This window comes from Platichthys flesus, chromosome 22 (genome assembly GCF_949316205.1).
Source record: "Platichthys flesus chromosome 22, fPlaFle2.1, whole genome shotgun sequence".
Classification (NCBI taxonomy): domain Eukaryota; kingdom Metazoa; phylum Chordata; class Actinopteri; order Pleuronectiformes; family Pleuronectidae; genus Platichthys; species Platichthys flesus.
In genome coordinates, this window is record NC_084966.1 from 10,138,068 (window position 1) to 10,164,533 (window position 26,466).

The 26,466-nt window shown below is 45.2% G+C and overlaps 1 protein-coding gene across 1 annotated transcript; it reads right to left on the bottom strand.

Annotated features, from left to right (window-relative positions):
* Positions 1-22,377: 22,377 nt before the first annotated feature.
* Positions 22,378-26,111, bottom strand: LOC133933220 (SLIT and NTRK-like protein 5). Its single transcript, XM_062380167.1, has one exon. It carries the CDS (start codon positions 26,070-26,072, stop codon positions 23,445-23,447), a length of 2,628 nt encoding a protein of 875 aa, XP_062236151.1. The 5' UTR covers positions 26,073-26,111; the 3' UTR covers positions 22,378-23,444.
* Positions 26,112-26,466: the final 355 nt, after the last annotated feature.

A 26,466-nucleotide genomic window follows, 5' to 3' on the forward strand; every position in this document is an offset into this window, starting at 1 on the left:
GTATATATGTTGTTTTTTTATTGCAGTTTTTATATTGTTGTTTTATGTGTATATTTAGTTTTGATATTGTTGTTTTATGTGTATATGTTGTTTTTATATTGTTGTTTTATGTGTATATGTAGTTTTTATATTGCTGTTTTTATATTGTTGTTTTATGTGTATATTTAGTTTTTTATATTATTGTTTTATGTGTATATTTAGTTTTTATATTGTTGTTTTATGTGTATATGTTGTTTTTATATTGCTGTTTTTATATTGTTGTTTTATGTGTATATTTAGTTTTTATATTGTTGTTTTATGTGTATATGTTGTTTTTATATTGCTGTTTTTATATTGTTGTTTTATGTTCAGTGCACCAATGAACGACACCAAGGCAATTTCCTGTGTGTGCAATCATACTTGGCAATAAAAAGAATTCTGATATTGATTCTGATTCTGAGATGGACCAAACCAATTTATTTGCATACTTTGGGGTTATTATCCAGTAGTATTCAGGTCCAAAGGGGAATCAACAGAATCCTTGTGGGATGCAGTAACTGGCAGAGAACTTTTACCTAAATGTGCAGGAATGTGGGAGCAGAGGTGATTGAAATATACAATTTAACACTTTATGTAGTCCTGGGTCCAGTGGACCCGAACATCACATGTGTAATATAAATGTGTAGGGGGGGTATAAAGTGTAAAGTCACTGAATATATGTTCCTTTTTAGGTTCATCACAGAAAGTGAGCCAAGGCCAATGAGTCTCAGGTTGAAAAATTTATCGCATAATTTTTCTTTTAGCAAACATTGAAAACGGCTCCCACAGAGCCGAACACCATACAAGGGTTAAAGAGGTATTTGGTGCGATTGTGTTGTTTGAGATTTCAAGTTTTCAATTCGTGAATTTCAGGAACGCTGGTTTGATTCGGTGCATGAGCTCGACCCTGAACTGCTTTTATCAAAAAGTTACTTTTTAATTACAGCTCTACACAGACTCAATACTTTGGCCGACAGTGTGATGAGATTGTGTCGCCGCTCAAATATGACAAATGAGAACATCGACTTACCTTTGTTCTTGCCAAGGTCGGCACACAGCGTCCAACACAACCTCGTCTATTTACTTTAGCGCCTCGCGAACTAGCCCACTTGCGTCTAGCTGTGTTTGAGAAAGGAGGTGATGTGGCTGGGCTTCTATGTTGCAGAAGCACTTGAATTTAATTTAAGATTTGTGTTATTTCCATGGGAGCAACACATTCACCAAATGTCCCTGTGTTAAGAGGTTTTTTGGGGGGTGATTTTCTCTAAGAGGCTCAATTTGAATACATTGGGACAAAAGACCCACATTCAATCCAGCCCCATTAGCAGAGCAGCACTGCCAACTACTTGAATACACCAAAAAACGGAGATTAAACACTCTCGCAACATCTGCGAATGGGATCCAAGGTGTGCTCGGCGAGGTTGGCTGAGTTTAGGATAGCAGGATCCAAAATGCAGACATCGGAAAATAGAGAATTTAAAACTTGACAAAGACAGGAAGTGAACAAGCCGATGCAAAATAAAGCAGGGAAATACAAGCAAACCCACAGAAAAAGAGGTCAAGGAAAGATGTCCGATACGACTGTATTGTGTTGAACCCTTTCGAGATACACAAGGGGTGCGAATCTGTGGCAGCTGAGAATCTCGTCCTTCTTGGTGAATTAATCTCAGAGGTTGAGGTCAAGGGTTTAAATGCGTGTTTTTTATATTCTGAACACCAAGCAGCAGTAGCAACATCTGCGGAGAACTCTAGAATCCGTTGTGTGCGCTGCTCTTTTAACACAAAGCCCGTTGCACAGGGTTTTCAGCAAACGTGTCGTTCAAACCAGAAACGGTGGCAAAGCGGTGCCAAGAAATCGATCGTGCGTTGCATACAGTGGTCACTTCCAGCTGAGGAACTGGAAATTAGCTCTAAAGTAGGAAAGAGGTGTTAAAGGTGTGCCGTGCGAGCGAGTGGGGGGAGGAGGGGATGAAAGCTGAAGATAATGGCACCACAAGGTTGTGAGGGCAAAACAAACCTGCTTGGCTGTGTGTGGGTAAGGTGTCCCTTTGACGACGATGGTGTGCGTTTGTCCAAGTTGTTGCTTATTTGAAGGATATTGCAAAAAGCAGACCCACAGTTCACACGTCTGAGTGACACACCCAGGACACGTGTACACGTGTGTGAGTTATTTCACCGGGACTGGATAGATGTGTTTAACTGATATCTGTGACGTTTCCCTCAAAGGAGAGCCATTTCAAAAGAGTAATTCATTTCTTCTTTTTTTTCTTTTCCCAAACCACCGAGACCAAACACAATGAAAAGCGCTCACTCATTGTCTCTCACCTTAATGAAGCCATCCATCACCGGCTGTCTGATGCGAGGGAATAGTCCAGTAAACCCGCCGCACTCGAAACGCGGGCATCATTAAAAAGTAAAACAAACACTCAAGAGGGAGAGGGTGGTTTATTTATTTTTTTTTAGGCCAGGGGGGGGGGGGGGAAGATTGACAAACAGGCCGACGGGGATCCGATCCAAGAGGCTGACAGGGAAACGTAAAGAAAAAGGGAGGAGAAGACGGATGGATTATGATTTCACTGCCGTTCTCTCACCATTCACTCAACGGGGAAGGTGTTTATGTTTATGTATGGCTGCCTACTGGGATTGGAACGCACCAGGGTGTTTCGTTTGTGGACGCAAACGGCACCGCGTCAAACGCACGAGCTAATCTCACATACATGGACGGATCTTTGCAAGAAAGCGACACACACGCAAACACACAAACGCACAATGTCTCAGCCTCCTCAGGGGATTTTATCCTGTTCTCCATGAGAGACAGTCCTCACCCTCTGTCAACGATCTGATCAGAGCAAAAACCAAAATAGCATTTTTTGCTGAATTGTCCCTTTCAAATTTGTCAAATCCCCTTTTTTTCCAAACGCCGTTCCCGTCCCTCTGAAACGTGTCACTCGCAATCACTGAGCGACAGGCCCGAGACAAAGCTCAGCAGGTGCGTGCATAGAAGTAAGCCGGCTCTAAAGGCGGGTGTTTGTGTGCGTGTGTGTTTGTGTGTGTGTGTGTGTGTCGACATTGGGGACGTTTTTTTTAAAACCTCCCGTGTCAAGGTCTGCGCGTGGTATCCAACCATCCGTCTTCTTCTCCAACTTATGACACCTGTCAGATTCACTCATCGTTGCAGCCGTCGGAGATCATCAGTGATTTCAAGCCACATCCAGTACAGATCAGAAAAGAAGAGTCTCAGCGAGGTTTGCACTATTTCAAATTCGCGCGCGTCTCAGTGTTTCTGCAACACGTTCGGTCAATTTGCATTTAGATATTCATTTGAGGACGATTCAACAGCTTTTGGAACGGAGTAAAACATACATATGAGTGGCTTGGCCAAATTTCACAGCATCACATCCAGGAGCTGCCATGGCAGATGATATGAAAGACAACTAATACACGTTTTATTTTTAACTTCTACTCCCCTTAAAATCCAATGATTAGTTGTGTTAAATACTTCACAAATGCAATATACAGTATATCATAAGTTACAATTTCTTTTGATCGAGAGAGAGGGGATGAAATAAAACTAAATAAAACCAAAATGTTTAAATAATAAACTGATTTAATTATATTGTCAATTAAACCGTCTTTTGTGTGTGTGTGTGTGTGTGTCATATGACTTGTTTCTGTGTGTCTTGTGTTTTCCCCCTCCCTGTTTGCTGTTTCCTGTTTTATTTTGTAGTGTCTGCTCCTTGTGTGTTTTCTCTCCTCACTTCCTGTCTTTGTGATCGTCCGCACCATTCCTCATGTGTCCAATTGCCCCTGCCCTCCCTGTGCGATTAGGCCTCTGTGCTTCCCCTTGTCCTGGTCGGTTCGTTGTCTTTAATGCCTCGTCTCCTCTGCTTGTCCTCCTCTGCATCATCTCTGTCTCTTGCCAGATCCAAGTGTTTCCCCCTGTGTGCTCTATGCTTTGTTTTTTTTCCGGTTTAGACTTTTTAGGATTTCCCTCTGTTTGTTGGGTTAGGGTTAGACATTTTTTTTTTCTTTAACAATACATTTTTTGTTTAAACTCTGCTTTTACATCTTGGGTCCAGATGCCCAAGTGTTTTAAGCAATCACTTCAGCCTATACTTTTACTACATTGTTATTATTGTATTTTCTTTTACATATTACTGTATTGTTCTGTGGCGCATTTCTAGTGGAAATTGGACTACATCTAATAGGAATAAAAGCAAACAATGATTAGCAATCATTTTGTCTTGTCTAGCATAAATGGGAGAGGTTTATAATAAAAAAACTAGACAATATTATGTATGGGTGTACAAAATGGGCCTGCCATGACAATTCTGCCATTCTTGAAAACATAATGTAAGATGATGTTGGCTCTAGGGAAAAGCCAGGTGATCGTCCACCTCATCTCAGGATCCATCTTATAAACATGTCATGAAATAGTTGCCGATAAATTTCAGTCCGTACCAACGTCATGAATTGGTCGACTGACAGAAAGTCAATGTCGTCCCTTGAGCTACGCTACAAGCGGGACTAATAGCTACATGTATAACCATTAACCTCGGCGGGCGACCATTAACTCTTAAATCGGTACTGGTATCACTAAAAGCATTGTGAACGCTTAGATCAGTAGCAAACTGTGAACCTGATGGTTATGATGACCTGTTATAACAGGACGTCTAAAGAGACAGTGATTTGCTCTTAAGCCTATTGTTTTATGAGCAGCTCAGGAGGTAGAGTGGGTTGTCCACCGATTAAAGGTTCCGGGGTTCGATCCCCCGCTCTTCGAAGGTGTCCTTAGTCAAGACGCTTTGCCCTAACTTGCCCCTGATGACAGTGTGTGAGTGGTGATGATATAGAAAAGTACTTTATAGTGCTCTGAATGGTCCATAAGACCAGAAAAGTGCAAAATAAATACAGTCCTTTTACCATTTAAATGTCAATTAACAGTCCTTTTAAAGGTTTATGTCATTATAATCACCCGTTAAGCCTTTAATTTTAAATGTTAATAAGTAACTTTAATATGTTAAAATACTTTGTAATGTTAACCGCGTCTTTCAGCTTGACAGTAGCCACATTTTAATAAATTAAGAGGAAATGAAGGAAAGTTGCTGGTGGGAAATAAGCCCCAAACTGGCCACGCAATTCCCTCGTGTTAATGATCTTAACGCATAAGTCAATGATTCATTGACCATTTTTTAAGCCCTGTGTTACAACTGAAAACTATCCCCGATTGTCGTTTATTGCTCATTTGTTTTTCTCCATCCTGAGAGACCCCACACGCCATTAAGAATAACAATTACTCTGTCACGCTAAACGTTCTGCACAACCTCCGGCTCCTTGATTTCCCAGCAGAGCTGCGCCTCATCGGCAAAACCCTGTGAACCCGCCGCATACGGGCGTCTACACACCTATGACCGTATTAACCGAGCCGAAGTGTCCACTGGCCACCAGAGTGGGATTACACCGGCCCCTCTCACTCACTCGGCCCACCACTTAAAGGATGATCTGGGACCTGCGCAGATCCGTACACGATACGGGAAGGGAGACGGGAGGTGGATAGAAAGGGTAAAAGGTCACTCGTTATCAATTTGTTATCCTGTAAGCCAAGCTGCTGGAGTGTGTTCACGCATTTAGCCGCGGCGGGACCTGCCCCTGCCCTGCTGCCTTTTCCCGTCCATCACATAGCCTTCATGATCAAACCAGATGGAAGTAAGTTAGGAAATTAGCTATTTGGGTTTAAAAGGGCCGAAAGGAAGAGATCGCGGGTACAAGCGGCCGAGATGAGTTTTCTCAGAAGGGTGGCTGGCGTCTCCCTTAGGGATAGGGTGAGAAGCTCAGTCATCCGTGAGGAACTCGGATTAGAGCCGCTGCTCCTTTACTTAGAAAGGAGTCAGCTGAGGTGGTTCGGGCATCTGGTAAGGATGCCCACTGGGCGCCTCCCTTGGGAGGTTTTTCAGGCACGTCCAGTGGGGAGGAGACCTCGGGGAAGACCCAGGACTAGGTGGAGAGATTATATCTCAACACTGGCCTGGGAACGCTTTGGGATCCCCCCGTCAGAGCTGGTCAATGTGGCCCGGGAAAGGGAAGTCTGGGGCCCCCTGCTTGAGCTGCTCCCCCCGCGACCCGACCCCGGATAAGCGGATGACGATGAGATGATGATGAGGTTTAAAAGGGTCTTTGAGCAATGAATTTAAAGCACGGCATTCTTCTCGGTTATTGGTCGATTGTTGAGTTTTATCGCCACCTACTGGCCTCGTTCAGTGTTGTCATTTGGACGGAGGGGCAACTTTCCACTTGAACAAAATTCAACAGAGAGGCGGATTGCAGGTTGAACAGAAAATAGTCTGTGTGCACTCGCAGACACTATCATTCATCATTTTAGTTGCAGTCGAGCAAAAATAGTCCCCGTGCCCTTGACAGGCATCAATGTCACATAGAACAGGTCGGGGGAAACCGGAGCTGCGACTTTTCACTTCAATGGGGAGCTGACAAACATGAGGTTGGGTGAACACCTTTTTTTTTTGGAGGGGGGGAAGTCGTTTATTCAGAATTTCCTGTGCGTGGTCGAAAGGCTAAACTGCCAATGAGCACAGGATGTAAAGTTAAACTTGAAATCCGGTTTTCTTAGAAGAGCAACAGGCTGGCTGCCGGATTGCTTGAGAAAAAAAAAAGATAAATAAAATCATCAACTCAGGGGAAAAGACAGAGAGAAGCTTTGTCTGAAACAAAGTCACTCAGCTGGATAACTCTGTATTCCGTAAGCGAATGTCATTTTCTCATGTTTACCACCAAACGTCTTCTATATTTGACCTAAACACTCAAAGCGGGGTCAAATATTCTCAGGATTTTTCCGGGAGCGTATGCAATTATTATGTATTTACCACTTCACTGGCCCGGCACTCTGCGGCCGGCCACTTGTTTTGATCAGCATTCAACTTGTTTGTTAATAACTCGGAGTAAGAGGCCATTGTGGAGTGCTGCCCCGTAAATTACCTCGGCGCCGTGAATTCTGATGTTCGGAACTCAAAAAGGATTTGCATGAAATTACTTGAGTGAAGGCTTCGGGATTGTCTCTGACAATGGAGCCTAATGGCCCAACGCTTCTGAGAAGATATTTGATAATCTGGCAGCGGTTATCTTGGCCTGGATACATCACCGAGGAAATGTGAAGCGTGAGCGAGAACGGGTGAACCTCTCCATTGTTTCCCTCGGAGATGGGGCCGAGGATTAACTTGAAGCCATATTCAGAGATAGTGGGAAAGGAGAAGATGGATTTCACTGAAAACCCCGTGTAAAGACGGTTAACCCTTGCACAGCCGAGCAGGCCCCGCTCGCAGCGGTGACAGAATGCTGAGGAGCACTGATGCAATATAAAAAAAAATCCCAAACCATAGGATCTGGTGGGTTCCCATTCCGGGATGCTTTTTCGCTGGTCATGCTGGAGTTGGCAAAAATGGGTAAAATAAAAAAAAAAATTGGTTTGACTTGTCTCAGTGTATTTTGCCTGGAGCCATTTCCCTCAACCGACCTTTCAGGAGTCATGGTTTGTTACGTTAAGCGAGGGGACATGAGGTCCCCAGATATACCTGCAGAGGGAACGGGGGGTGGGGGGGGGGGGGGGGGGTTCCTGTGACGTCCCTGTCAACTCAAATGAAAATCTGTATTCAATCGCTTGGACTCTGCGATTCTGCCTCTGTAGCCGGACGCCGACCAGGGGCAGTGGGCGGCGGCGAGTACAGATTTGAGTGACACCGAGTGATATGAAAAGTGATTTAATCTCATTTGCATTCGTTAATGGGATATAGGATAGACCTATATTGTCCCGGTTTGACCCGAATGAACTGAGTGGTTTCACGGAGGGCGGCACAGGACTCGGATATTGAGTACTCGAGTTTGTCTCCTCGCTGCATGTCATTGTAATTATGACTCGTCGATAAAACATTATAAAGTGCGCGTGCAGCTTCCATATGAATAAGTCGCACTGGTATAAGAAGTAGTCAAGCCAAAGCGTCTCTATCACCACCTGGTGGCTGGATCAGGTACAACAAAAGTGTACATTTTTCTCAGAATTCTGGTTTGAATTACTCATTTGATGCATACAAAAAAGGCTGGATGGAAGTTTTTTGCATAGGCAGGGATATCTTTGCTTCATTTCTGGATATTTGGAGGAAGTGGAGACATGTCATCCATCTTTTATATTGTTTTTGTCTATGCTCTGACTGCGTATAGACACATTGTGGGGAATGCAGGCAACACATTTTGACAAGGAAGAAACAACATGAGGGAGAAGGTGGCACCTCTGCTCCTGTCTGACGCTGAACTCTTTTAACACAAGCGCCCGACTATTTTAAGCGATCGGGTTTAAACTGGAGCTTATCAGGAGATATAGTCTCGCCATTTTGGAGCTACAGAAGTGAAATCTACTACCACACCCAGGTATTCTTAAAATAAACTACACAGGGGTTGGTTGTAAAATAACTGCAGTTTACAAATGCTAATACTTTCTAGAATAATACTGATGCTTTAAGGAAATATGAAGATATGTGGGTCTTTTTTTCTGATATCTATATCTTTGTGTAACGATATCTCACTCGTGACAGAAGGTTGGCAACAAAAACCACTAGAGGCTCTTCTTAGATAGATAAACTGTCAATCACCCTGGATGCCCACGCCGGATTTGAGACATTAGCAGCATTTGTAGGACGTGTCCACAGATAATGACATTGTAACCTTCAGGAAGGTGGGGCTGGTTTCAGTTAGATGTACCTAATAAACTGGCAACTGAATGGTCTCTGTACATGATTTATCTGCATTACACCGGCCACTGGCAGAATCCCATCGGCGCCTTCAGCAGTTAAAATCACAACGGTAATTATGCCGGCTGTCTGCATCCCTCCCCTATCTGTTTTCTCCTCGGTCTCAAGAGATGCAGCTCATCATTTCCCCCCTGAGGATTAAATCTATCTTCAATAGTCACTCAAGTAGAAAAAAAAAAAGAAAAGCAACAGAAACAACCACACTACTCCTTGAGTGAAAGTTTGAATCCCTCACTTTGAACAAACCGCCTCGACAATCCGGGAAGTTCCAAGTTAAAAGACGAAGGATTATATGCGATCTGGATCTCGCGCAAAACACGCCGTCAGGACGTGGCCGGCCGCCATCTTAATGAGCTTGCGGCTTATCGTCGCTCACCAGAGAAGGCAAATCAATCACTTCCCTTGCATAGCGATGGGCTGTGGGGACGGAGGAAGGAGGGAGAGACAGAGAGAAGTGGAGGTGTGACACGAGAGGAGGCCTGTCAGTCTGCGGGCGTTGTTTACCACAGCAGCCCCTCTGCCAAGGATTCTCCTGAGGGACACTTGTTTTAATAAAAAAACGCCCCCCCCCCCCCCCCCCCCATATTAAATTCTAATCCATTAGCATGGCCGGCGAGCGCTGGCAACGCTTTATCAAACCCTTTGGAATGGATTAATGCTCCGTTCATTATCGCGGCTGGACCGGTTCAATAAACAGGGTCCGGTTCCCTTTCTTTCTGACGCCGGGGTCGCGTTGGAATGCACCGCACGCCCCTTCTCTCTGTGAATAATGCGGCTGTTTGTTGTGTTAAGAACCTGCCAGTTTATCGCTTCAAAAAACAAAGGTGGCGCCAAGGACGTCTCGCCCATATGTGCCTTTATAGCCGCGAGGGGATGTGACACCCTGAATCAATCAGGCTCTTCGTCTTCCCTGAGTGACTGTGCTTTTTTTTTTTTTTTTCTTTTTTTTTTTTACTCCGGCATGGTATGAGTCTATTCGAGAGTGATCTGAAAGCTTGCGTCATGATGAATGTGGCGACCGCGGGCCTCCTTGTCATTAATTGCAGGTCAGAGCCCCCATTTTGAGACGCCGGACTTGATAACGGCGAGGCCCCGGCGGCTCATTAGTCGCCGCGTTCGTCGGCTTGTGTTTTTAACGTCACCGTCTTTTTAAGGTTGAATTGACAGAGAGCAGCAGTGCTCCCTCCCTCCAGCCGGGGCAGGTGACCATCTCGAGTGGGCTGTTTTTAGTTAGCGTGATGAGCAGGGATGAGGAGCAGGACATCGATAACAGGAACTGGGCGGCGGAGTGGATAATTAGCCTTAAATAGGATCAATACTGACACCCCCGACTCCCCCCCCTCCCCCCACCTTTCCCGATTGTTTGTTCATGGGGAGAAACGGTGCGAGGCATCCGGCCCGGGACCACGAGCTTGGACGGGTGACGCGAGGACACCTGGGAGACAGCCAATCCATCAAATATAAAATGGATAGAATGCATATGCTGGGATGGAAGCTCGGGACTATTTCATTTAAAGGCTGCCTCGTTCCTGCAGCGTCACTCCATCACCGAGAGAAGTTATTGATAGGACCCATGCTAGTACACACTTATAAATCATTTGGACTCACAGATGAATTTAAACACGGTGAAAGTCGTGATTCCAGTCTTTCTCTGCTTATTCAATCTATCTCCATCAGCAAAAAAATAAGAAAACCACCCTTCGCGGCCCAGAATGCCACATATTTAAGCCAAAAAAGACAATTTCAAATAATGGTTAATGATTTAGTAAATGACTTGTTCTCCAGGAAAAAACAATTTTTTGTCCAGGAAGCATTTAATTTGGAAAAAATATCTTTTCTTTTCGAAAATCCTGTCTTGAGACAAACTCAAAAGTGAGGCCAAACCATCGTGATCGCCACCTGGTGGCCGTACGTCTCCTGAAGATGACTGAGACCCTGCCAGACATGACGTAGTGTTTCACATGTACAATGTGCAGTATCGCTTAAAGATGCTGACACTCGTCAGTCACATGTCATAAGGCTGAGGTAAAATCCTCTGCGGTGACCCCAGGACTCCATTTGCAGAATAAATATTTATGAACAAAATTCACGTTTACAATATGATGAATAATCCATGCAGCCCCGATGTTATATCCTGTTTATGCATGTGAGGGCCGTGGGGGGAGCTGGCGCCGATCCCAGCTGACATTGAGCGAGAAGCTGGTGACACCCTGGTGGGATCGCCTGTCCATCACGAGCCGATAAATAAACAACATACATCACTAATGTGTTTGGAAGTTGATGGGCCAACTGTCATGAAATCAACATCGACAGCCATGTCTCCGTGACAAGTGTGTCGCCCTACAACATCCCTTAACCACAGCTTTAAAAACAGACCCTACAGCGGAATTAGACATATTCTGCTTCGCTCATTTGATCTTTGCATTTGTGGGATTTGTAAATATTCACGACCTCTGTCCTTGACCTTAATCAATATTTGTGCGACAAAACATGTGTCATTGGAAATACATTGCAGGTATTCTTTAATCGTCGCTCTTTTGATTTGAGCTTCAGTTTTTTTGGGATTATAACTTCACATTTCAACATGTGGGGTCGGCAGTGACCAATTTGGTGTTTCTTTTGAAACACAAAGAAACGACTCGATACTGTTATCAATTATGTCAGGTACGTACAATAACCACGGCGAATCCTTTAAAATCACCCTCAGCTCCCAAATCAATGTCAGTTTAAGAATTTGATGAATGTGGTCACAGTTAAAAAGTCAAAGAGAAGTTTAGCGTAGGAGCTAAAGTAGCATTTTCAGAGAGCCTGCTACGATATTTTGTCGCAGCTAATGATTAAAATGGCAGTTTTATATATTTTATAAATGGTCCATTATTCATCATTTTTACAATTATATACTGGGGTTGTAGTAGCCACAGCCACATGAGAAGCCAAATGAAAGAATGAATGATATTAAAGCAACTAATTGTAAAATGTTTTTATGAAGATTGCATGTAATTATTGTTACATTCACTGGACATGTAAAAATAGGAGTCCAGCTGTCTGAGATGATCTGCACTATTCACCAAAGAGCTGGTTTTTGACCCACTTGCGGTGTATTGATCGATGTAGCCGAGGTTTTCTACACGGCTGGAAACCACAGGAAAGAGAATTCTGTACTGGGATTCAGGGGGAGTTGTGCTGTGCCAACCGCGGCTTAGCAGCTTTCCCACACCAGCTGGGAGCAAATTCTTCCCAACATGGGGTAGCCGTGAACGCTTGTAATTTCCAGCATGAGGGAGATAAAAAAGTCCACATGCTCAGAGCATCGCCGCCTGCATAAAATATCTCCCCATCGGTAGCCTCAGCAATCACCGCTGTAAAAACCCTGCTGCAGTCTATATAGCATGTTACTTTTTCTTATTGAGCTGTTGATCTTCCATAACGCAACTCCAGTCAGGAGACGCGTCTTCAGTATTCGGGGCGGGATTGCAGCGAGGGCAAAGGTGCAGGAAATAGACTGGAGATCAGGAGGCATTTATGGATTCATTGTGATGGTATTTGGCAGCGGAAGGCGAATAACAACCGCTGCTGCGATGCCCTTGGGCAACCCAGAGCTGAGAGTGATTGTGGGGAAAAAAAAATACGAAGCAAAATTAAAACGCGTTGGCATTTAAATTGGATTCAAACGAAGGCTGAACATGAGGTTTCTTCCAGGTCGTCCACACGTGACGACGATGAACAATGAAAAATCTGATGATGATAATAACGTGAGGGGAAGAAGAAGAGCTACTGTACGTATTGAGACCTGACATGAGAAATACGGCCTCGGAGATAGCGCTCCAGCTAGCGTGGCTCTCGTGTTTATTATAAACCTTCCCCGGCTTTAATTATTACCACATAAGTAATCTCATAGGCACAAATTGATTATTGGGATTGCCACGTGAAGTTGGAACCTACAGGGACCCCAATTTCCCCAGCATCTGAACATTATCCTCTTTTGAAATTGAGTTTTCATTTAAACGCTATTAACAAGTTCCGGAAAACACACACACACATTGAGGTTTAAGGCTACACTATGCATGTAATTAACCTCGATATAAATTATTAATTTCATCACACTGCGACTGGATAAATGCAATTTGCTTTTAATCTATCTTATCAACAGTGGAAAGATTAAATTTAAAATCTATAACAGTGGAAAGATGTTTGACATTCGTATTGTTTCAAAGCGACATCGTTCATTCATTTTGAATTAAATTTGAATTATGTCCATATTCAAATATGTAACAAAGTTCCAAAGCTGCTTTTGCAACTGCTACTATTTTCAAGGAGCCTCAAGTTTTATTTTTTTGCTGAGGTGTTGAAGTCTACTGAGACATCGCACAGACTTAATATTGAACTGGAGCCTTTTACAGAGCCCAAAGGTCGTGCTCTCAAATCATCCCATTAGAGACTGGCCGACTGTGAACTGGCCAGTTGCGGAGCCATTAGCAGTTAACATTCAGTCGGCAGGAAAGAGGAGAGTCATTCGGGGGTTTTACTTTAGTGAGTTTCATCTTGTTCGGCCTCATTGTTTTTTCGAATGATCTCGGGGCAAGCTGCTAATTCGTGAAGTCAATCCGCCGTTTTTACAAAGTCGCAGAAACCCGAACGCGCTGTCAAACCACGTACCGGTGTCCTCTGGTGTAGGACAAGCTTCCGCGGGGCACGTGGTACCCCACTCAGATCCTCAGCCATTTTTTATTTTACGTTTGTGAGCTAGGTATAAAAAATGACAATGTCAGCGTCAAGTGCAACACTCGACGGCCCTTTTACTGCCGGGCCAATTAAATGCCTCTTTATTCTCCACCGGGAATTTTTTTTATGTGAGAAAAGTCCTTGCGGAGGTTACAGCTACAAAGGAGGGAACAGTTTGCATTTTTTTTTTTTTACCACAGGTCAACGTGTAAACCATTTCCTGCAGCGTTCCCAGTTAATTTTCTATATAACACTGACTTCAAAATGCAGCCCTGGCTCCTCGCTGGGCAACTCAGCGGCGCCTCCACTCATTTAGATTGATTCCTACCTGCTAATGGTTTAATTTTGACTTAATTCAATAACCGCCTTCTCCCAAGACACCTCACACATTTATATGGAGTCTATAATAACGTCCTGACAGTTAGATGAGTTGGTGAATCTCTGGTGGTTTGATTTCGGTGCTAATTTCTCCTGTTAACACACTTTAACGCGGCAAATGAGATCTACTGCGCAACGCTGACTTGTTCCCACTGTTAAGGCTGTTAAATTACAAGGAATGGCAAAGTTGGCCATTGAAACTCGAGCTGAGCTAAAAGAGTTCCGACCTAAGAAGGACAGATACTCCTGAGTTCTGATGAAAAAGGGTGTAGTCACTGCAGTATACTTGCCAAACATGTAAAATGACAAAATATACTCAATCTGCCTCCAACTACATTGAGATATCAAGAGCAACGATTAAACATTTGCCGTATCTTGCATGAAAAATGAAAAATAGATTCCTGTTTCCGACCCAAAATGGCAACATTCCAACAATCAGGTGAACAGGGATGGAAACGCAACGTCCCTTAGTGGAGAACAACCTTTGAGCAAAACATATTTGCTGTCCCATGATCAATTATATGAACGCAAAGTGGATTTTAAGCAGCTCCATTCTAGCCGTGCACATTAAAAGCTACAATTGATCGGCAGTGTGTGGATCTGTGATGGTGTAAACGTGATATGCAAAAGAGTGCAAACGTAAAGATTGAAGAATAATCCGTGCATGGAAGCAGTGAAACCTCAGAACCGACAAGATGTTGTGCTTTTTAAATTCAAGATGGCTGCACGCTGTAGCGTTCCTCGGCTTCGGATCAGTTTTGAGTCTCACCAATTAACTCGACTCCGGCCTGTTACACTTCGCACATGGAGCCTACACACACACACACACACACACACACGCACACTATCAGGTTCACATTGCACAGTTGACGTCAGCGCTGCTGTAAGAGCTTCTTTTCTTTCTGTTTTTAAACAAGCACACCCACACTCGGCCAACTTCCGCCTCGCTGTTGTCCAAACACGAGCAAACCGTCGCACACCGCGCTCCGGGAGGACGACACAGATGCTACACAATCGTTTCCCCCCTCTTCATGACAAGTCCATTTCAGACGGTTAAACCCCCCTGGTGCTAGATTCACTCCTTTCAGCGATTCCATATCTCGGGAGCCGGAATGAAACGTTGTGCTTTTTAGAATTATTCTTTCCCACCTCGCCATTGCCATTTTCAATAGCCACATTAGTGTGTCTCTCTTTCTCTCGCTGTCTCTCTCTGTGTCTTTCTCTCTCGCGGGTGAGAAAATGAGTTTCTCTACCTCCCACCATTTCATTATCTGAGCGATCTCCAGCGTGCGGTCTAATTCCTTCAGCATTAGGCCCCCGGTTCCTGCCGACTCCTCCCTCCCTCGCCCGCACTTTGAATAGCCACGCTAGAAACAAAATGGGGACAGGAGAGAAACCGGAGCAAGGAGGTAGAGAGAGAGAGAGAGAGAGTGATCCGATTTTTTTTTCTTCTTCCTTTTACAGTAAATCAGAAACCTGTTCACACTGTATGCACAGCCACGACGGGGTGCACGTGGATACGCCGCCCACGTGCGCGCCTCACCGCGCGGTTCTCGCCACCGCCTTTAGAAATATGCACGCACACAAAAAAAAAACCACAGAGCCTCTAATTGTGATGCAAACCTCCAAAGTAAACATTTCTGTTGTGAAGAATATTGACTGAACCTGTAGGGCGAGCCATGTGCGCTGCATTGTAATGACGTCTGAGTTTCGAGTGTTGAAAAAGGAAATAATAACAGGGCACAAAAGACAGTCAATAACCACAGATTGAAGCATCTTATTTTTCAGTCATATGATTAGACACAGCAGGACGTACAGCCGACTTAAAGGAACCCTTGTTTTACACGTGAAACAAGGAGATTTATTATTATTAACCAGGCACGGGGCGATTACAGATGCTGCTGAGCTGCAGGTGCAGGATCCAGTCTACAGGGGGTAAGATTTGGATCAAAATTAATAAATTAAATCAATGTTTCATATCCAGTGTCCTAAATCCTAAGTCCCCCCCCCCAGACTCAACCTCGTCCCACAAGACTAACCTGCAGAGCATGCATTTGTCATGCGAAACACCACCAGGCTATTTGTTTTATGTCATTCAGCGTGCAACCTGATGACGCAAGCCAGGCGGCGCGGACAGGGCTGGATTCCAAGCACACACACACACACACTTCACACGCACACACACGCACACGCAAACACGCACACGCACAAACACACGCACACGCAGGCATCCATATAGGGGCAGCCTCCGCCTGGAAGGGCTCTAGTTAAAGAGTTGACACTCAGTAGGAAGCCATACATCAACCTGTTACAAATGTTTTGGAGGGGGGCTGGGGAGTCAGTAATGCTACGGTCGCCATTTATCAAACGACAGGGTGACTGCGGGCTCCGGATCGACGGATTGCAGTCGCGGCAAACAAAGAAAGAAAGAAAGTAGGGGGGGCATGATGAATACAACCAAGCTGCCCCACTGGGAACAGAGACGGAAGGCAAAGGAGGGGGGGGGGGGGGGGGGGGGGGGGCACAGAAGAGCGTGTAGAAAGCAAAACCCTGACGAAAAAAACACACTGCGGCGTCTCTCTGTCGCTGTCTCTCTCTCTCTCTCTCCACAGGTGGCAACATTAATACACCTCTTTAAAAGGAAATATATATACATATATATATATATTTTTTTTTTTTACATAACATGACAAGAACACACGCCTCTGTAAATAGATCATCAATCGCTCAGAGAGTAACCCGTACCTGGTTTGTACCGAGGGTTCCCGTTCTCCATGTTTAACTTCATTATGTAGCGTTCATGTCGGAGCGGGAGGGAGGGGGGGGGGGGAGAAATCTGATAACAGGTACTTGAAAATTCCATTAGTTCCGTCTGTGGTGGTAAATCAAAGAGGAAATCAGGCGGGGAGGGGGGGGGGGGTCGCATTGGAACCATATTCAAATGCGAGCGGCACCTTTGGGATCACAACGCAAACAACACATTCACCGTTATCGGGAAGAATAAGACACGTGTGCGATTCACATTCAGAGCACAAAGGATGAGACCAGGACGGGAGATCGTCACCAAATAAATCTGAAAGCTTGTGTGTCATCTTTGTCAACACGTGCGTCACAAGAGGCATTTGCTGAATTGTACTCAAAAACGTCTTAAACTTAACGACCAACCAGAAAGGCTCTCAGCTAGAGCGCAGGCCTCAGCCAAGAAGCTCCCCCCACGATGCTACATTTGAATTCGCCAGATACGAGTCTTCTACTTGGATCCGCACCAAATTGCACACACTCGTAAATATCAGTGCCCTCGATGTGCTTGACTTTCTAAAAAACCTCAAAAAATTGAATAACCTCTGAGAAATAAGCAAAAGTGGCGAAACGGTGGAGAAAGAAACACTAAAGAAGGTTAAAAGAAAAAGGAGAGATGGATCCAGATGGCACCGAATACTGTAGGTTCTTGCTCAGGTTCTTGGTCCCTCCAACCACCACAGGGATACATGGAAATCAGTTGGGTAGCTTTTGAGTAATTCTGCAAACAAACAAACAAACAAACACAGACAATAAGACGGCCTCCTTGATGAGGTAATCACATCTTTTTTTGTCGACCAAGTAAAGGAAGTTGTATTACTGCAGTTTCTGTTCGGTTTTTCCTGCTAGATTACTGCATCACCCTGGACTGGAACCGAATGCAACCGCTATAGGAGTATTACTTGTTCTGATAAAGCCTCTGACCTCACTGCATTGGCTTCCTGTTTGTTGCAGCATTGATTTAAAGATTGTATTGATGACTTTTATGGCTTTGCACAAACAGGCCCCCTGTGTGGTGTCATGGATTTAATTCCCCAAATGAGCCTGCACGCCAATCTTAGATGGGAGGGCTGATACTTGTGGGTAGTGACCAGATTGTGATTGAAACAGCACCTGCACCAAAGCTCTGCAAGTACTGAGCGGCTGAGAAATCGGGAAATGCTACATCAAAAATATCCTCAAAATATCTCAAAAATAAGAAAGGAACAATTGAGTTTGTGTCTTTGTTAAACAAAAAGGTGCTACACAATTAAAGCTCATTATTAGGATTATCTTCTCCATTACATAAGAACGTCCACAGGCCGGTTAACTGTCTCTTTACATGTCAACAGGTTTACCGCGACACTTCATGCATAATGCCCTTTGACCATACAATAATCCGGTGTCCTCACATATGGATCCTACACTTCAGATTTACACAATATTCCACAGGAACACACACACACACACACACACCGCCGCACTGGATGCAGCAGCAACAGAGACTGGAGAATGAGGAGTGATCAGTAATCACAGCCGCGTGGGTCTTCGGCGAGGAGAAGGTGCCGGTGGTGCGCCGGTGAATATCGGTTGAGTGCTGATGAACGTTTGAGCATTTCTGCATGCCTGAAGGAATTCCATTAACCACTCTGATTAAAGTAATCATTGGAGCCATCGGTGCCTGTCAGACGCCATCCCTGCCCTCTCAATTACCCAGATCTCCTTGAGCTCAATTGCATCACATCATGGCGTGAGGGCGGGTGGGCGGGCGGGTGGGCGGGCGGGGAGGGCGAGGCCTCTCCGGCAGGGGGGGTAGGTGAGGCAACGCTTGAGCATATGTAAATGTCCAACCCCTATATGTGTCTCATTCTACACTATTGCTCCAATTATCATTCCAACTCACGGTTGCTATGTTGGGTGGTTCACGTCCAAACGCGGGGCGGGGGGGGATTAGGTGTATAGGAACAGTAGAGCCGTTAATCTCGATGAGCCACAGTATACGATTCCCACCCAGAGCCGCAGCTGACAATTGCTTTCGATGTTGATCAGCCGAGGGTTATTGTCCATATTAATGTATCAAAGACAAATAATCTTGCCTTTGGATGTGTCCAAATAAAGAGATTAAGTTCAGTGTCACAAAAAAAAGGCAAATCGTGACAAATCGTGGGTTAAATTGCTTCTATAGTTTTAACAACTGGGGCGAAGTGGCTCATCACGATGTCGGAGTAAAGTTAGTGTAAACAAACCGGGCACAACTTCCTGTTTGTTTAAATAGTTTACGGTTGTGTGTTTTTTTTTAAGATAATTGATAAGAGTTGTACTGTTTATAGTTGATACCGTTTTGTTTATAAAGCTCATTTGATTTGTTTAAGGATGATTTATTTGGTGACATGTAAAGAGGTCAATGTAAATTATTATTTTTGTTTCAAGCACCGGTTTTGCCGATAAATGTGTCTGAATCAGTAATTAAGCCTGGTGGGAGGGGCTAAAGGTTTAAAAGGGCAGCTTCTTCTGTCTGAATCCAGTTACAGAGAAGGTAACATCAGAGCTCTTGAGAGTATTAGACAAGAGTTTATCCTGTCGATTTGATTTCAAAATATTTTTGTTTAGTATTTCTTATAAATGTCCACGAGCACTTTGCTGAAAATAAATTGAAAACTAAAAAAATTGACTACGCCTGTGTTTTCACACTCTTTGAGGAGTTATTAAGAGAGACCCCACCACAACAACCAATAGATTACAAGTCAATCTACTGCACCTGATTGTGTACATGCATCTCAGTGTAAATATCCACAGTCTCACTATTTTGCTTTTGAAAGTTGAATTAATAATTGTTTTTGGTAACTCGAACTGTCCAACCACAGAATAAACCATAAAAAGGGATGAGGGCGGCACGGTGGCTCCTTTGCTTTTGGTCTAATCTTTCAACCCCCTATCTTGCACAGGTAGACTCAAAATCGTAAGCTTTTCAGATTGTGCATACGACAAAATAAATATATATCTCCAATCAAATTCTCAAGATCTTCTCCCAGCACTTAAATGCAACAGGTACGGGGAGATAGGGGCGTTAAATCGGGTCCCACACCTTATTTTCCGACCCAGGGCGTTTTCACAGCTTCATCTGGCCGCGTTCATCGAGATGATTTCACTAACCGTAAACACAGCACTCCACCAGAGCTATCTGACCTTATTCTGTTAAATTGAACCCAGAAAAAGGAAAAATGAAAAGAAAGTTTAATTAGCCTGGTATTCTCAGTCTTTTGGAAAAGAGAATTGCCTCCAAGTAAAACTCGGCGTGCTGAAAATAGCCCGAGTGTTGAGCCGACACTTCACGCTGCTTCATGCGCTCCGCCATTCCACATTGATTAACTCTCAAACGGCGGCGGGTGAGTGAGAACATTGAGACCGAAGAGGCGTCCATCAATGTCCCCCGAACCCTTTTTTTGTTTAAGCCAAACGAAGCCGGATTACGTGTGGCGCCTTTTCCCCGAGCGCAGGGCCTCAAAAGAGAAAAAGAAAAAAACAAGACTATCAAAAATCCCCATCAGAGCCGGGCGCGAGACAGTAACGGCAACATCAGCAACAACATCACGCCTCGTGTTGCGTCATCCCCCCCCCCCCCCCCCCCCCCGGCCCCCCGCGCACGTCAGATTCTGCAACAACGGGTCTGGCCATAAATCAGGGAGGCCTCTTGTGCAGCATGAGGCAAGACGCTGAGAGTTATTTCACCTCCTCCACTCTTTCCTCCTTTCCTGCATGCAGATGTTCCACCTCTGCAGACGTCTCAATGTTTTTCCCCCGCGTGAGTACATGCGCTGACAGAAAGCTGCACAGTCGGAGAGAGAAGCCGTTCACCATGTAAAAAAACCAGGAGGCCATTCAAAAAAATCTGCCCGTCTTTAATGCTCCACTTTCTTTTTGGACATTAAGAACCCATTGGCTGATTAAAAGCATCATTTCAAGTGGCAGGGGTCGCTTGCTGTCTGCACACACACACACACGCACACTAACACAAACACACACACACACACACAATATCCACGTGGGATGCTTCACGCACCCATCACTGTGGGACAGGGTGCCAGGCCATAACTGTAATAAAGGTCAATAATGGGAGTTTGGGTGGGAGGGATGGTGCAGCACACACACACACACACATACGCACACACACACGCGAACATACAGTGATAACAATCCCGTTTGGATCTGCATGATTCAGTGATTATGTAATTGTGCTCAAGCAGTTTTTCCTTTTCCCTCTGGAGTTCTGTGAATTTAGCCAAATCATCCTGAAAAGAATCCAACATTCGAGGAGGATAAATAAACAACAGATTACCGCCTGGGACACTTTTTTTTTTTGTTTGTTAAATTTCGAGAGCTTCCCCGCGTTGTCGCACCTCTACTGGTGGTTTTCCTTTTTTTCATGTGGGCACGAGAAGAATTTAAGGGGGGAAAAATAAAATCCATGTCAGAAACTGTCAACACTGCGAGGTCCCACAGGCCACCGATGCCGGGAGACCGCACACACACACACACTTCTGGGCTATGATTCACATCGCCTGCTACATGTATGACACATCCACAGGCACACTCGGTTCCAGGGCGCCTCATCTCCCAAATGGTGCCTTCTGTTCTCAGCCCGGGCTTCTCTGAAGAGAGACACCCGCAGAAGTTTCCATTTTCTACATTATTGCAATTGAGAGAAAAAAGGGGGGTCTTGCATTTAGGGGATCTTCTCTGACAGTTAGTGTAAATACGCGCAGATCAATAATGATTATGACAGTCATTCCCTCTGAATGAACATTTCGGGGAGAGATTCAGATTCGGGCCTCCTCTCCAGAGAGATCCGTGCCAGTTAAGGAACATCGAATTCCTAAATGGTGACGCACGCTGCACACTGAAAATGGTGGCCCGGGTGCGTCCTCTGCATTTTTATAGACCTACTTTGCATATTGGATTTTGAAGTGGGTCAAGCTAGGAGCAAGTTATCAAAAAGAAAAAGAAAAAAATCCAAGCAAGTACGTAAACGATTGAAGAACCATCAGCTTGAAAAAACAAGGAAATGTGATATAAACCAATAAAAAGAGGATAAGAGCCGAATTGTGAAAACAAACCCAATCCAGCAGCTGCACGTCTCAATCCCCATCTGATTTTTTTTTACCCCTGATATTGTCACAATGCTAAAATGGCCTTTGCTATTTCAAATCCTAGCTCCAATTTTGTTTTTAATAAATAACCAAATCATCACTTGCCGGGGCGTCAATGCCAACGCCGCGGTTATGGTGTAATTGCGAAGGGGGGACAGCCTCGGATAATGCTCATTGATTGAAACTCCATTGATTTCGAATCCTCCCCGAGTCTCTGGCTGCCCCTCGGAGCGAGGCACATACATGGTGTGCCTTGATCTGCCCTGATTGCAGTCCACCACACGGCCAATTGTCATCAGCCCGGAGTGCGTTGTTATTTGACTACGAAAACGAAATAACCTCCTAGCCCTGCAGGGGGAGCGCACCGTTTCTGGACGCTTGTTTCAGCCCCCTGTATGAAAGTGAAACTCACACCTCCCCCCAAAACAAATTAAGAATCATGTAAAATCCAGAGGTTCCGCCATCACATCAACCAGCCACAGCTTCAATGTTCCTCATGAGCACATTATGTGAACCTGACATCATGTTTTATTCGATGACAATAACATAGTTTGGTCAATATAGTGCAATAAGTGCAAAGCAATCAGAACAAACTAAAATCGATAAGGGATAGAGAATCTGCGGACGCTTGTATAAAAATAGGTGTTACATTGATTAAAATATCAGTATTACACAACATAATTAATACTTTGAAATATCCTTTATGAATTTTGCTTTTGATAACATATCAATTCTACATATTGAAAATGAATACCCATATTCATTTTTAATATAATAATCTCCTTTATGAGACTCATTTAAAGGCTTGCTCGCCTTCCAATTCCAAAAAGTGCAGAAAGCATACAAAGACACTTTTTTTGTCATCTTCTTCAAATGAGGCAGTCCTTTTTTTTTTTTTTTTTTCTTCTTCTTCTTCTTTGTTTTTTCTTAACATTGGGGGTGTGCCACTTTTCAAAATAAGCCACTTTTACAATGCAGAGCTACAGTAAATGAAACTACAAACATAAGCTTTTTCCAGAGGGTTTCATGGAGAATGATGACACAGGTAATATTGATGTAGAATCAAAAGTTTTGAAAAGACATGGCAGATTATATCAATAAATACTTACTTACAGTCTACAGCAGAAAATAGTCCTACACAGTTCTCGATGATCTGCTGTACAGTGTTTTTAGTCCGGGAGTGATTTTTTTATAAACATTTTTTTTTCCTTTCCATCTGATTCACAATAAACCGTATGCATGGTTATATTCCTGAAAATGAAGGTGGGTAAGATTTACCTGTACACTTACATTTCTGTGTGTTATTTCGATCTTCACCATAGAAAAATAGATTTTTGCATCATCAGTTAAGCGGAGCAACTTTGTTCAATCCGTGTTTCAGAAAGCTGTATCCGTTTTTCCTGTACTGTCACGTTTCGGAAATAAGAATACGATTGTTCGGCACACCCCGTTTTTTTTTTTGTTTGTTTTAAACTCCATTTCGCCTTCGCTTGTTTGTGTCGTGCCAAGGCACCCCTATAAACCCAGCCACTGTTTCAAAGAGGGTCACGAGAGATAAAATGCTTCGTTACATTAATGACTCGGCTGCTCAGAACTGGCTAAAGGTGGTCTGTTTCTCAAGAACTTCGAGGTAATCGGGCTCGGACTGCAGTTTAGCTTTCAGCTCCAAATACTCATTCCTATTGGGCTCGACATAGACAGTACTGGGTGCCGTGCCGTAGAGCACCGTTTCTCTTATCCTCTCCGGGTGCAAGAACTGACGCCTGACATCGAAATTGGGGTTGTACGTGTACGACACCGGCCCCGTGTACTTGAACTCTAAATTGGTGCCCGCGGGGAGGGACGGGATGGACTGGTGGGGCGACTGCTTATCGGCTTCCAGGATGCCCCGGAAGAAATGGTCCGCATCCTGGACGGGGGAGGGGTTGTCGCGGGGCTCGATGGTGCTGACGCTGTACGTCGGGCTCCTCATCGTGCCGCTGTCCCTCTCGTCGTCTGCGGTACTCCTGTATGTGACCTTGAGCTCGTGGAGGTCGCGGTAATCCTCCACTGTGTTTCCCTCCCGTGACCTGTAGATGGGGTTCTTGCACATGTGGCCCATGGGGTGGGGAATATACTCGTAGACGTGACTGGCCGGGGCCTTGACTTTCGGGCCAGAGCGGTTGCTGTAGAGGCTGTACTGCAGGTTGAAAGAGCTGACGTCCGAATTGTTGGTGCTGGTGCGGTCGCTCTGTGACTTCTTGCGCTTTTTCATCACCACAACAAACAGCCCCGCAGCCACGAAGACGGACATGATGAAAACGAGCAGGAGGCTGAGGATGAGGACAGAGAGGGGGACAGTGCTGCTCGGGGTGTTGAACTTCTGCGGGGCCGCCGTGGTCACGACCCGGTCGTCCATGGGCTCGTCCGTCGGGGTACTCGATGAGACGTAGGCATCAGAGTAGTCCGGGCAGAGCTGCTCCGACTGGATGGAGCGCAGGTCCATTGCGGCGTGGCGCTTGGGTGTCTCGCACACGACCTCGTTGACCACCGTGCCGGCGCTGAGCTGCTCCAGCCATATCTTCATCCCCACTATGTCACAGGAGCAGTCCCAGGGGTTTTCAAACAGGTCTATCTGCAGCAGCAGCTTCAGCTGATCCAACACACCACTCACGGGCAGGTTTTGGAAATGGTTGTTACGCAGATTCAGCCGAGACAGTGAGAGGCTGGAAAAGATGCCCACAGGTAAGGTTTTCAGGAGGTTATTGTTGAGGAAAAGCAGCTGGAGATTAGGGAGGTAGCGGAAAGCGCCCTCATCCACCTCCTTGATTTTGTTGTACTCTAAATAAAGATACTGCAAGTTCTGCAGACCAAAAAACATTTCTCCTGTAAGCCTGTCCATGAGATTACCATTCAAATACAGCCTACGCAGGTTGGTTAAATCCCCAAAAGCCCGGTCGTGGATCTGTGTTATCCTGTTGTTTCCCAGGTGAAGCAAATCCAATCCAGTGGCATCGACAAAATCGGATCTCCGCACCACGGGGATGTAATTTCCAGTGAGATACATTTTTTTGGGATTGTATGGCTTGGGTTTTAGATCTGAAATGCTTTCAATCTTTCTCTCTTGGCAGTTGACATTTAGCCCAATTTCAGATATCTGCAGATTACATGTGCAGGTGGTGGGGCAGTCCAAAGGCACGGGAGATTTGGTCTGAAAAGCAATGATGGGGCCATAGTTGTGAGGGTTGCCGCCGGATAATCGGGACGTGGGCTTTGCCCTAGTTCTGTTAAATTGTCGCGTGCCCTTGGTGGGCCTGGAGGAGGACCTAAACACCGCCGAGGAGGTGGCGGAGGCGGTGACGGCAGCAGGTGTGGTCTGGTAATACCCATTAGTGCTGCTAGGGGGCGCAGGCCTGGCCGTGTCCTCCGGGGGTCTCCTCGGGCAGAGCTCCTGCTTCGACACCTCATCCAGGTCCCTGCCGTGGAGCCTGAACGGCGTCTCGCACACCACCTCCCCCACCAGGGCCGTGTATGCTATACTCTCCAGCCAAGCCTTCAGGGCGATGAGCTCGCAGGAGCAATTCCACGGGTTCTCCTCCAGCTGTAATTCCACAACTTTGTCCATGTGCTCCAGGAGGCCGATGTAGGGGAACATTTTTAACCGGTTCCCCCTCAGGTCCAAGTGTGTCAGGGGAACATTCCGAAAGATGTTCGGCGGCAGGGCAAAGAGCAGGTTGTCGTTCAGGATCATAACTGTCAGCTGGTGCAGTCTGCTCAAGGCATTGGGATCTATGTTGGTGATGTAATTGTAATCAATCTGCAGGTATTCCAAACTCTCCAGTCCTGCCAAGGTGTCGTCCCGAAGGATTTCGATCTTGTTGTTGTTCAGGTGCAGCCTTTTTAATCCCTGGAGCCCGTTGAAGGCGCCGGACTCCACCTCCGAGATGTCATTGTTCCCCAGGTGCAGGATGGTCACCCCGGTGTAGTTGATGAAGTCGTTGACCGACAGCTTCTTCAGGAGGTTCCCTGTCAGCAGGAGGTGGTACATGGAGAAACGGACGGGGCTGATCTCCGTCAGTCGGATGATCCCCCGGTTCTCGCAGCTCACCGTCAGGATCCCTTCCTTCTCCTCGCACGTGCACAGGCTTCGACAGATCTCCCCATAATTGTCATACATCTCAACCAGCCTCAGAGATGATGCAATCAGAAGGATTATTTTTAGGATCCAGATATGCATTTTTCCTGGGAGAGGGTGCCCCAGCTCACTCAAGTGCGGTGCCAATGTGAGGAGTCATCTGAGGAAGGGGGAAAGAAAAGGACGGGTTCTGATTTACATAGAGCATTTGAATTACATACGTGAAAACTTGTTTTTACAAAAATGCATATAAAATAGAGTCAACCCCTTCAGGAGGCGAATCCCTGAGGAACAAACATAAGACATTCATAAGAAACAAAAGACATTCATAACAAACACGGAGGCAAAGACAAGTGGGCCTACAGATGTGTGTTCGTTATGCAGATGTGCTATGTCGGCATCCTTTCGGTTCGTGACGGTGTTAGAAAACAAGTCACCCAGATGATTTTTTTTGTTTTTTTCATACAATCGCGCACCTAGACGATAATATAATCCA

What these genes read in the sequence shown, in the direction of transcription:
- LOC133933220 (XM_062380167.1), bottom strand. Translation starts at nt 26,072, where the DNA reads ATGCATATCTGGATCCTAAAAATAATCCTTCTGATTGCATCATCTCTG.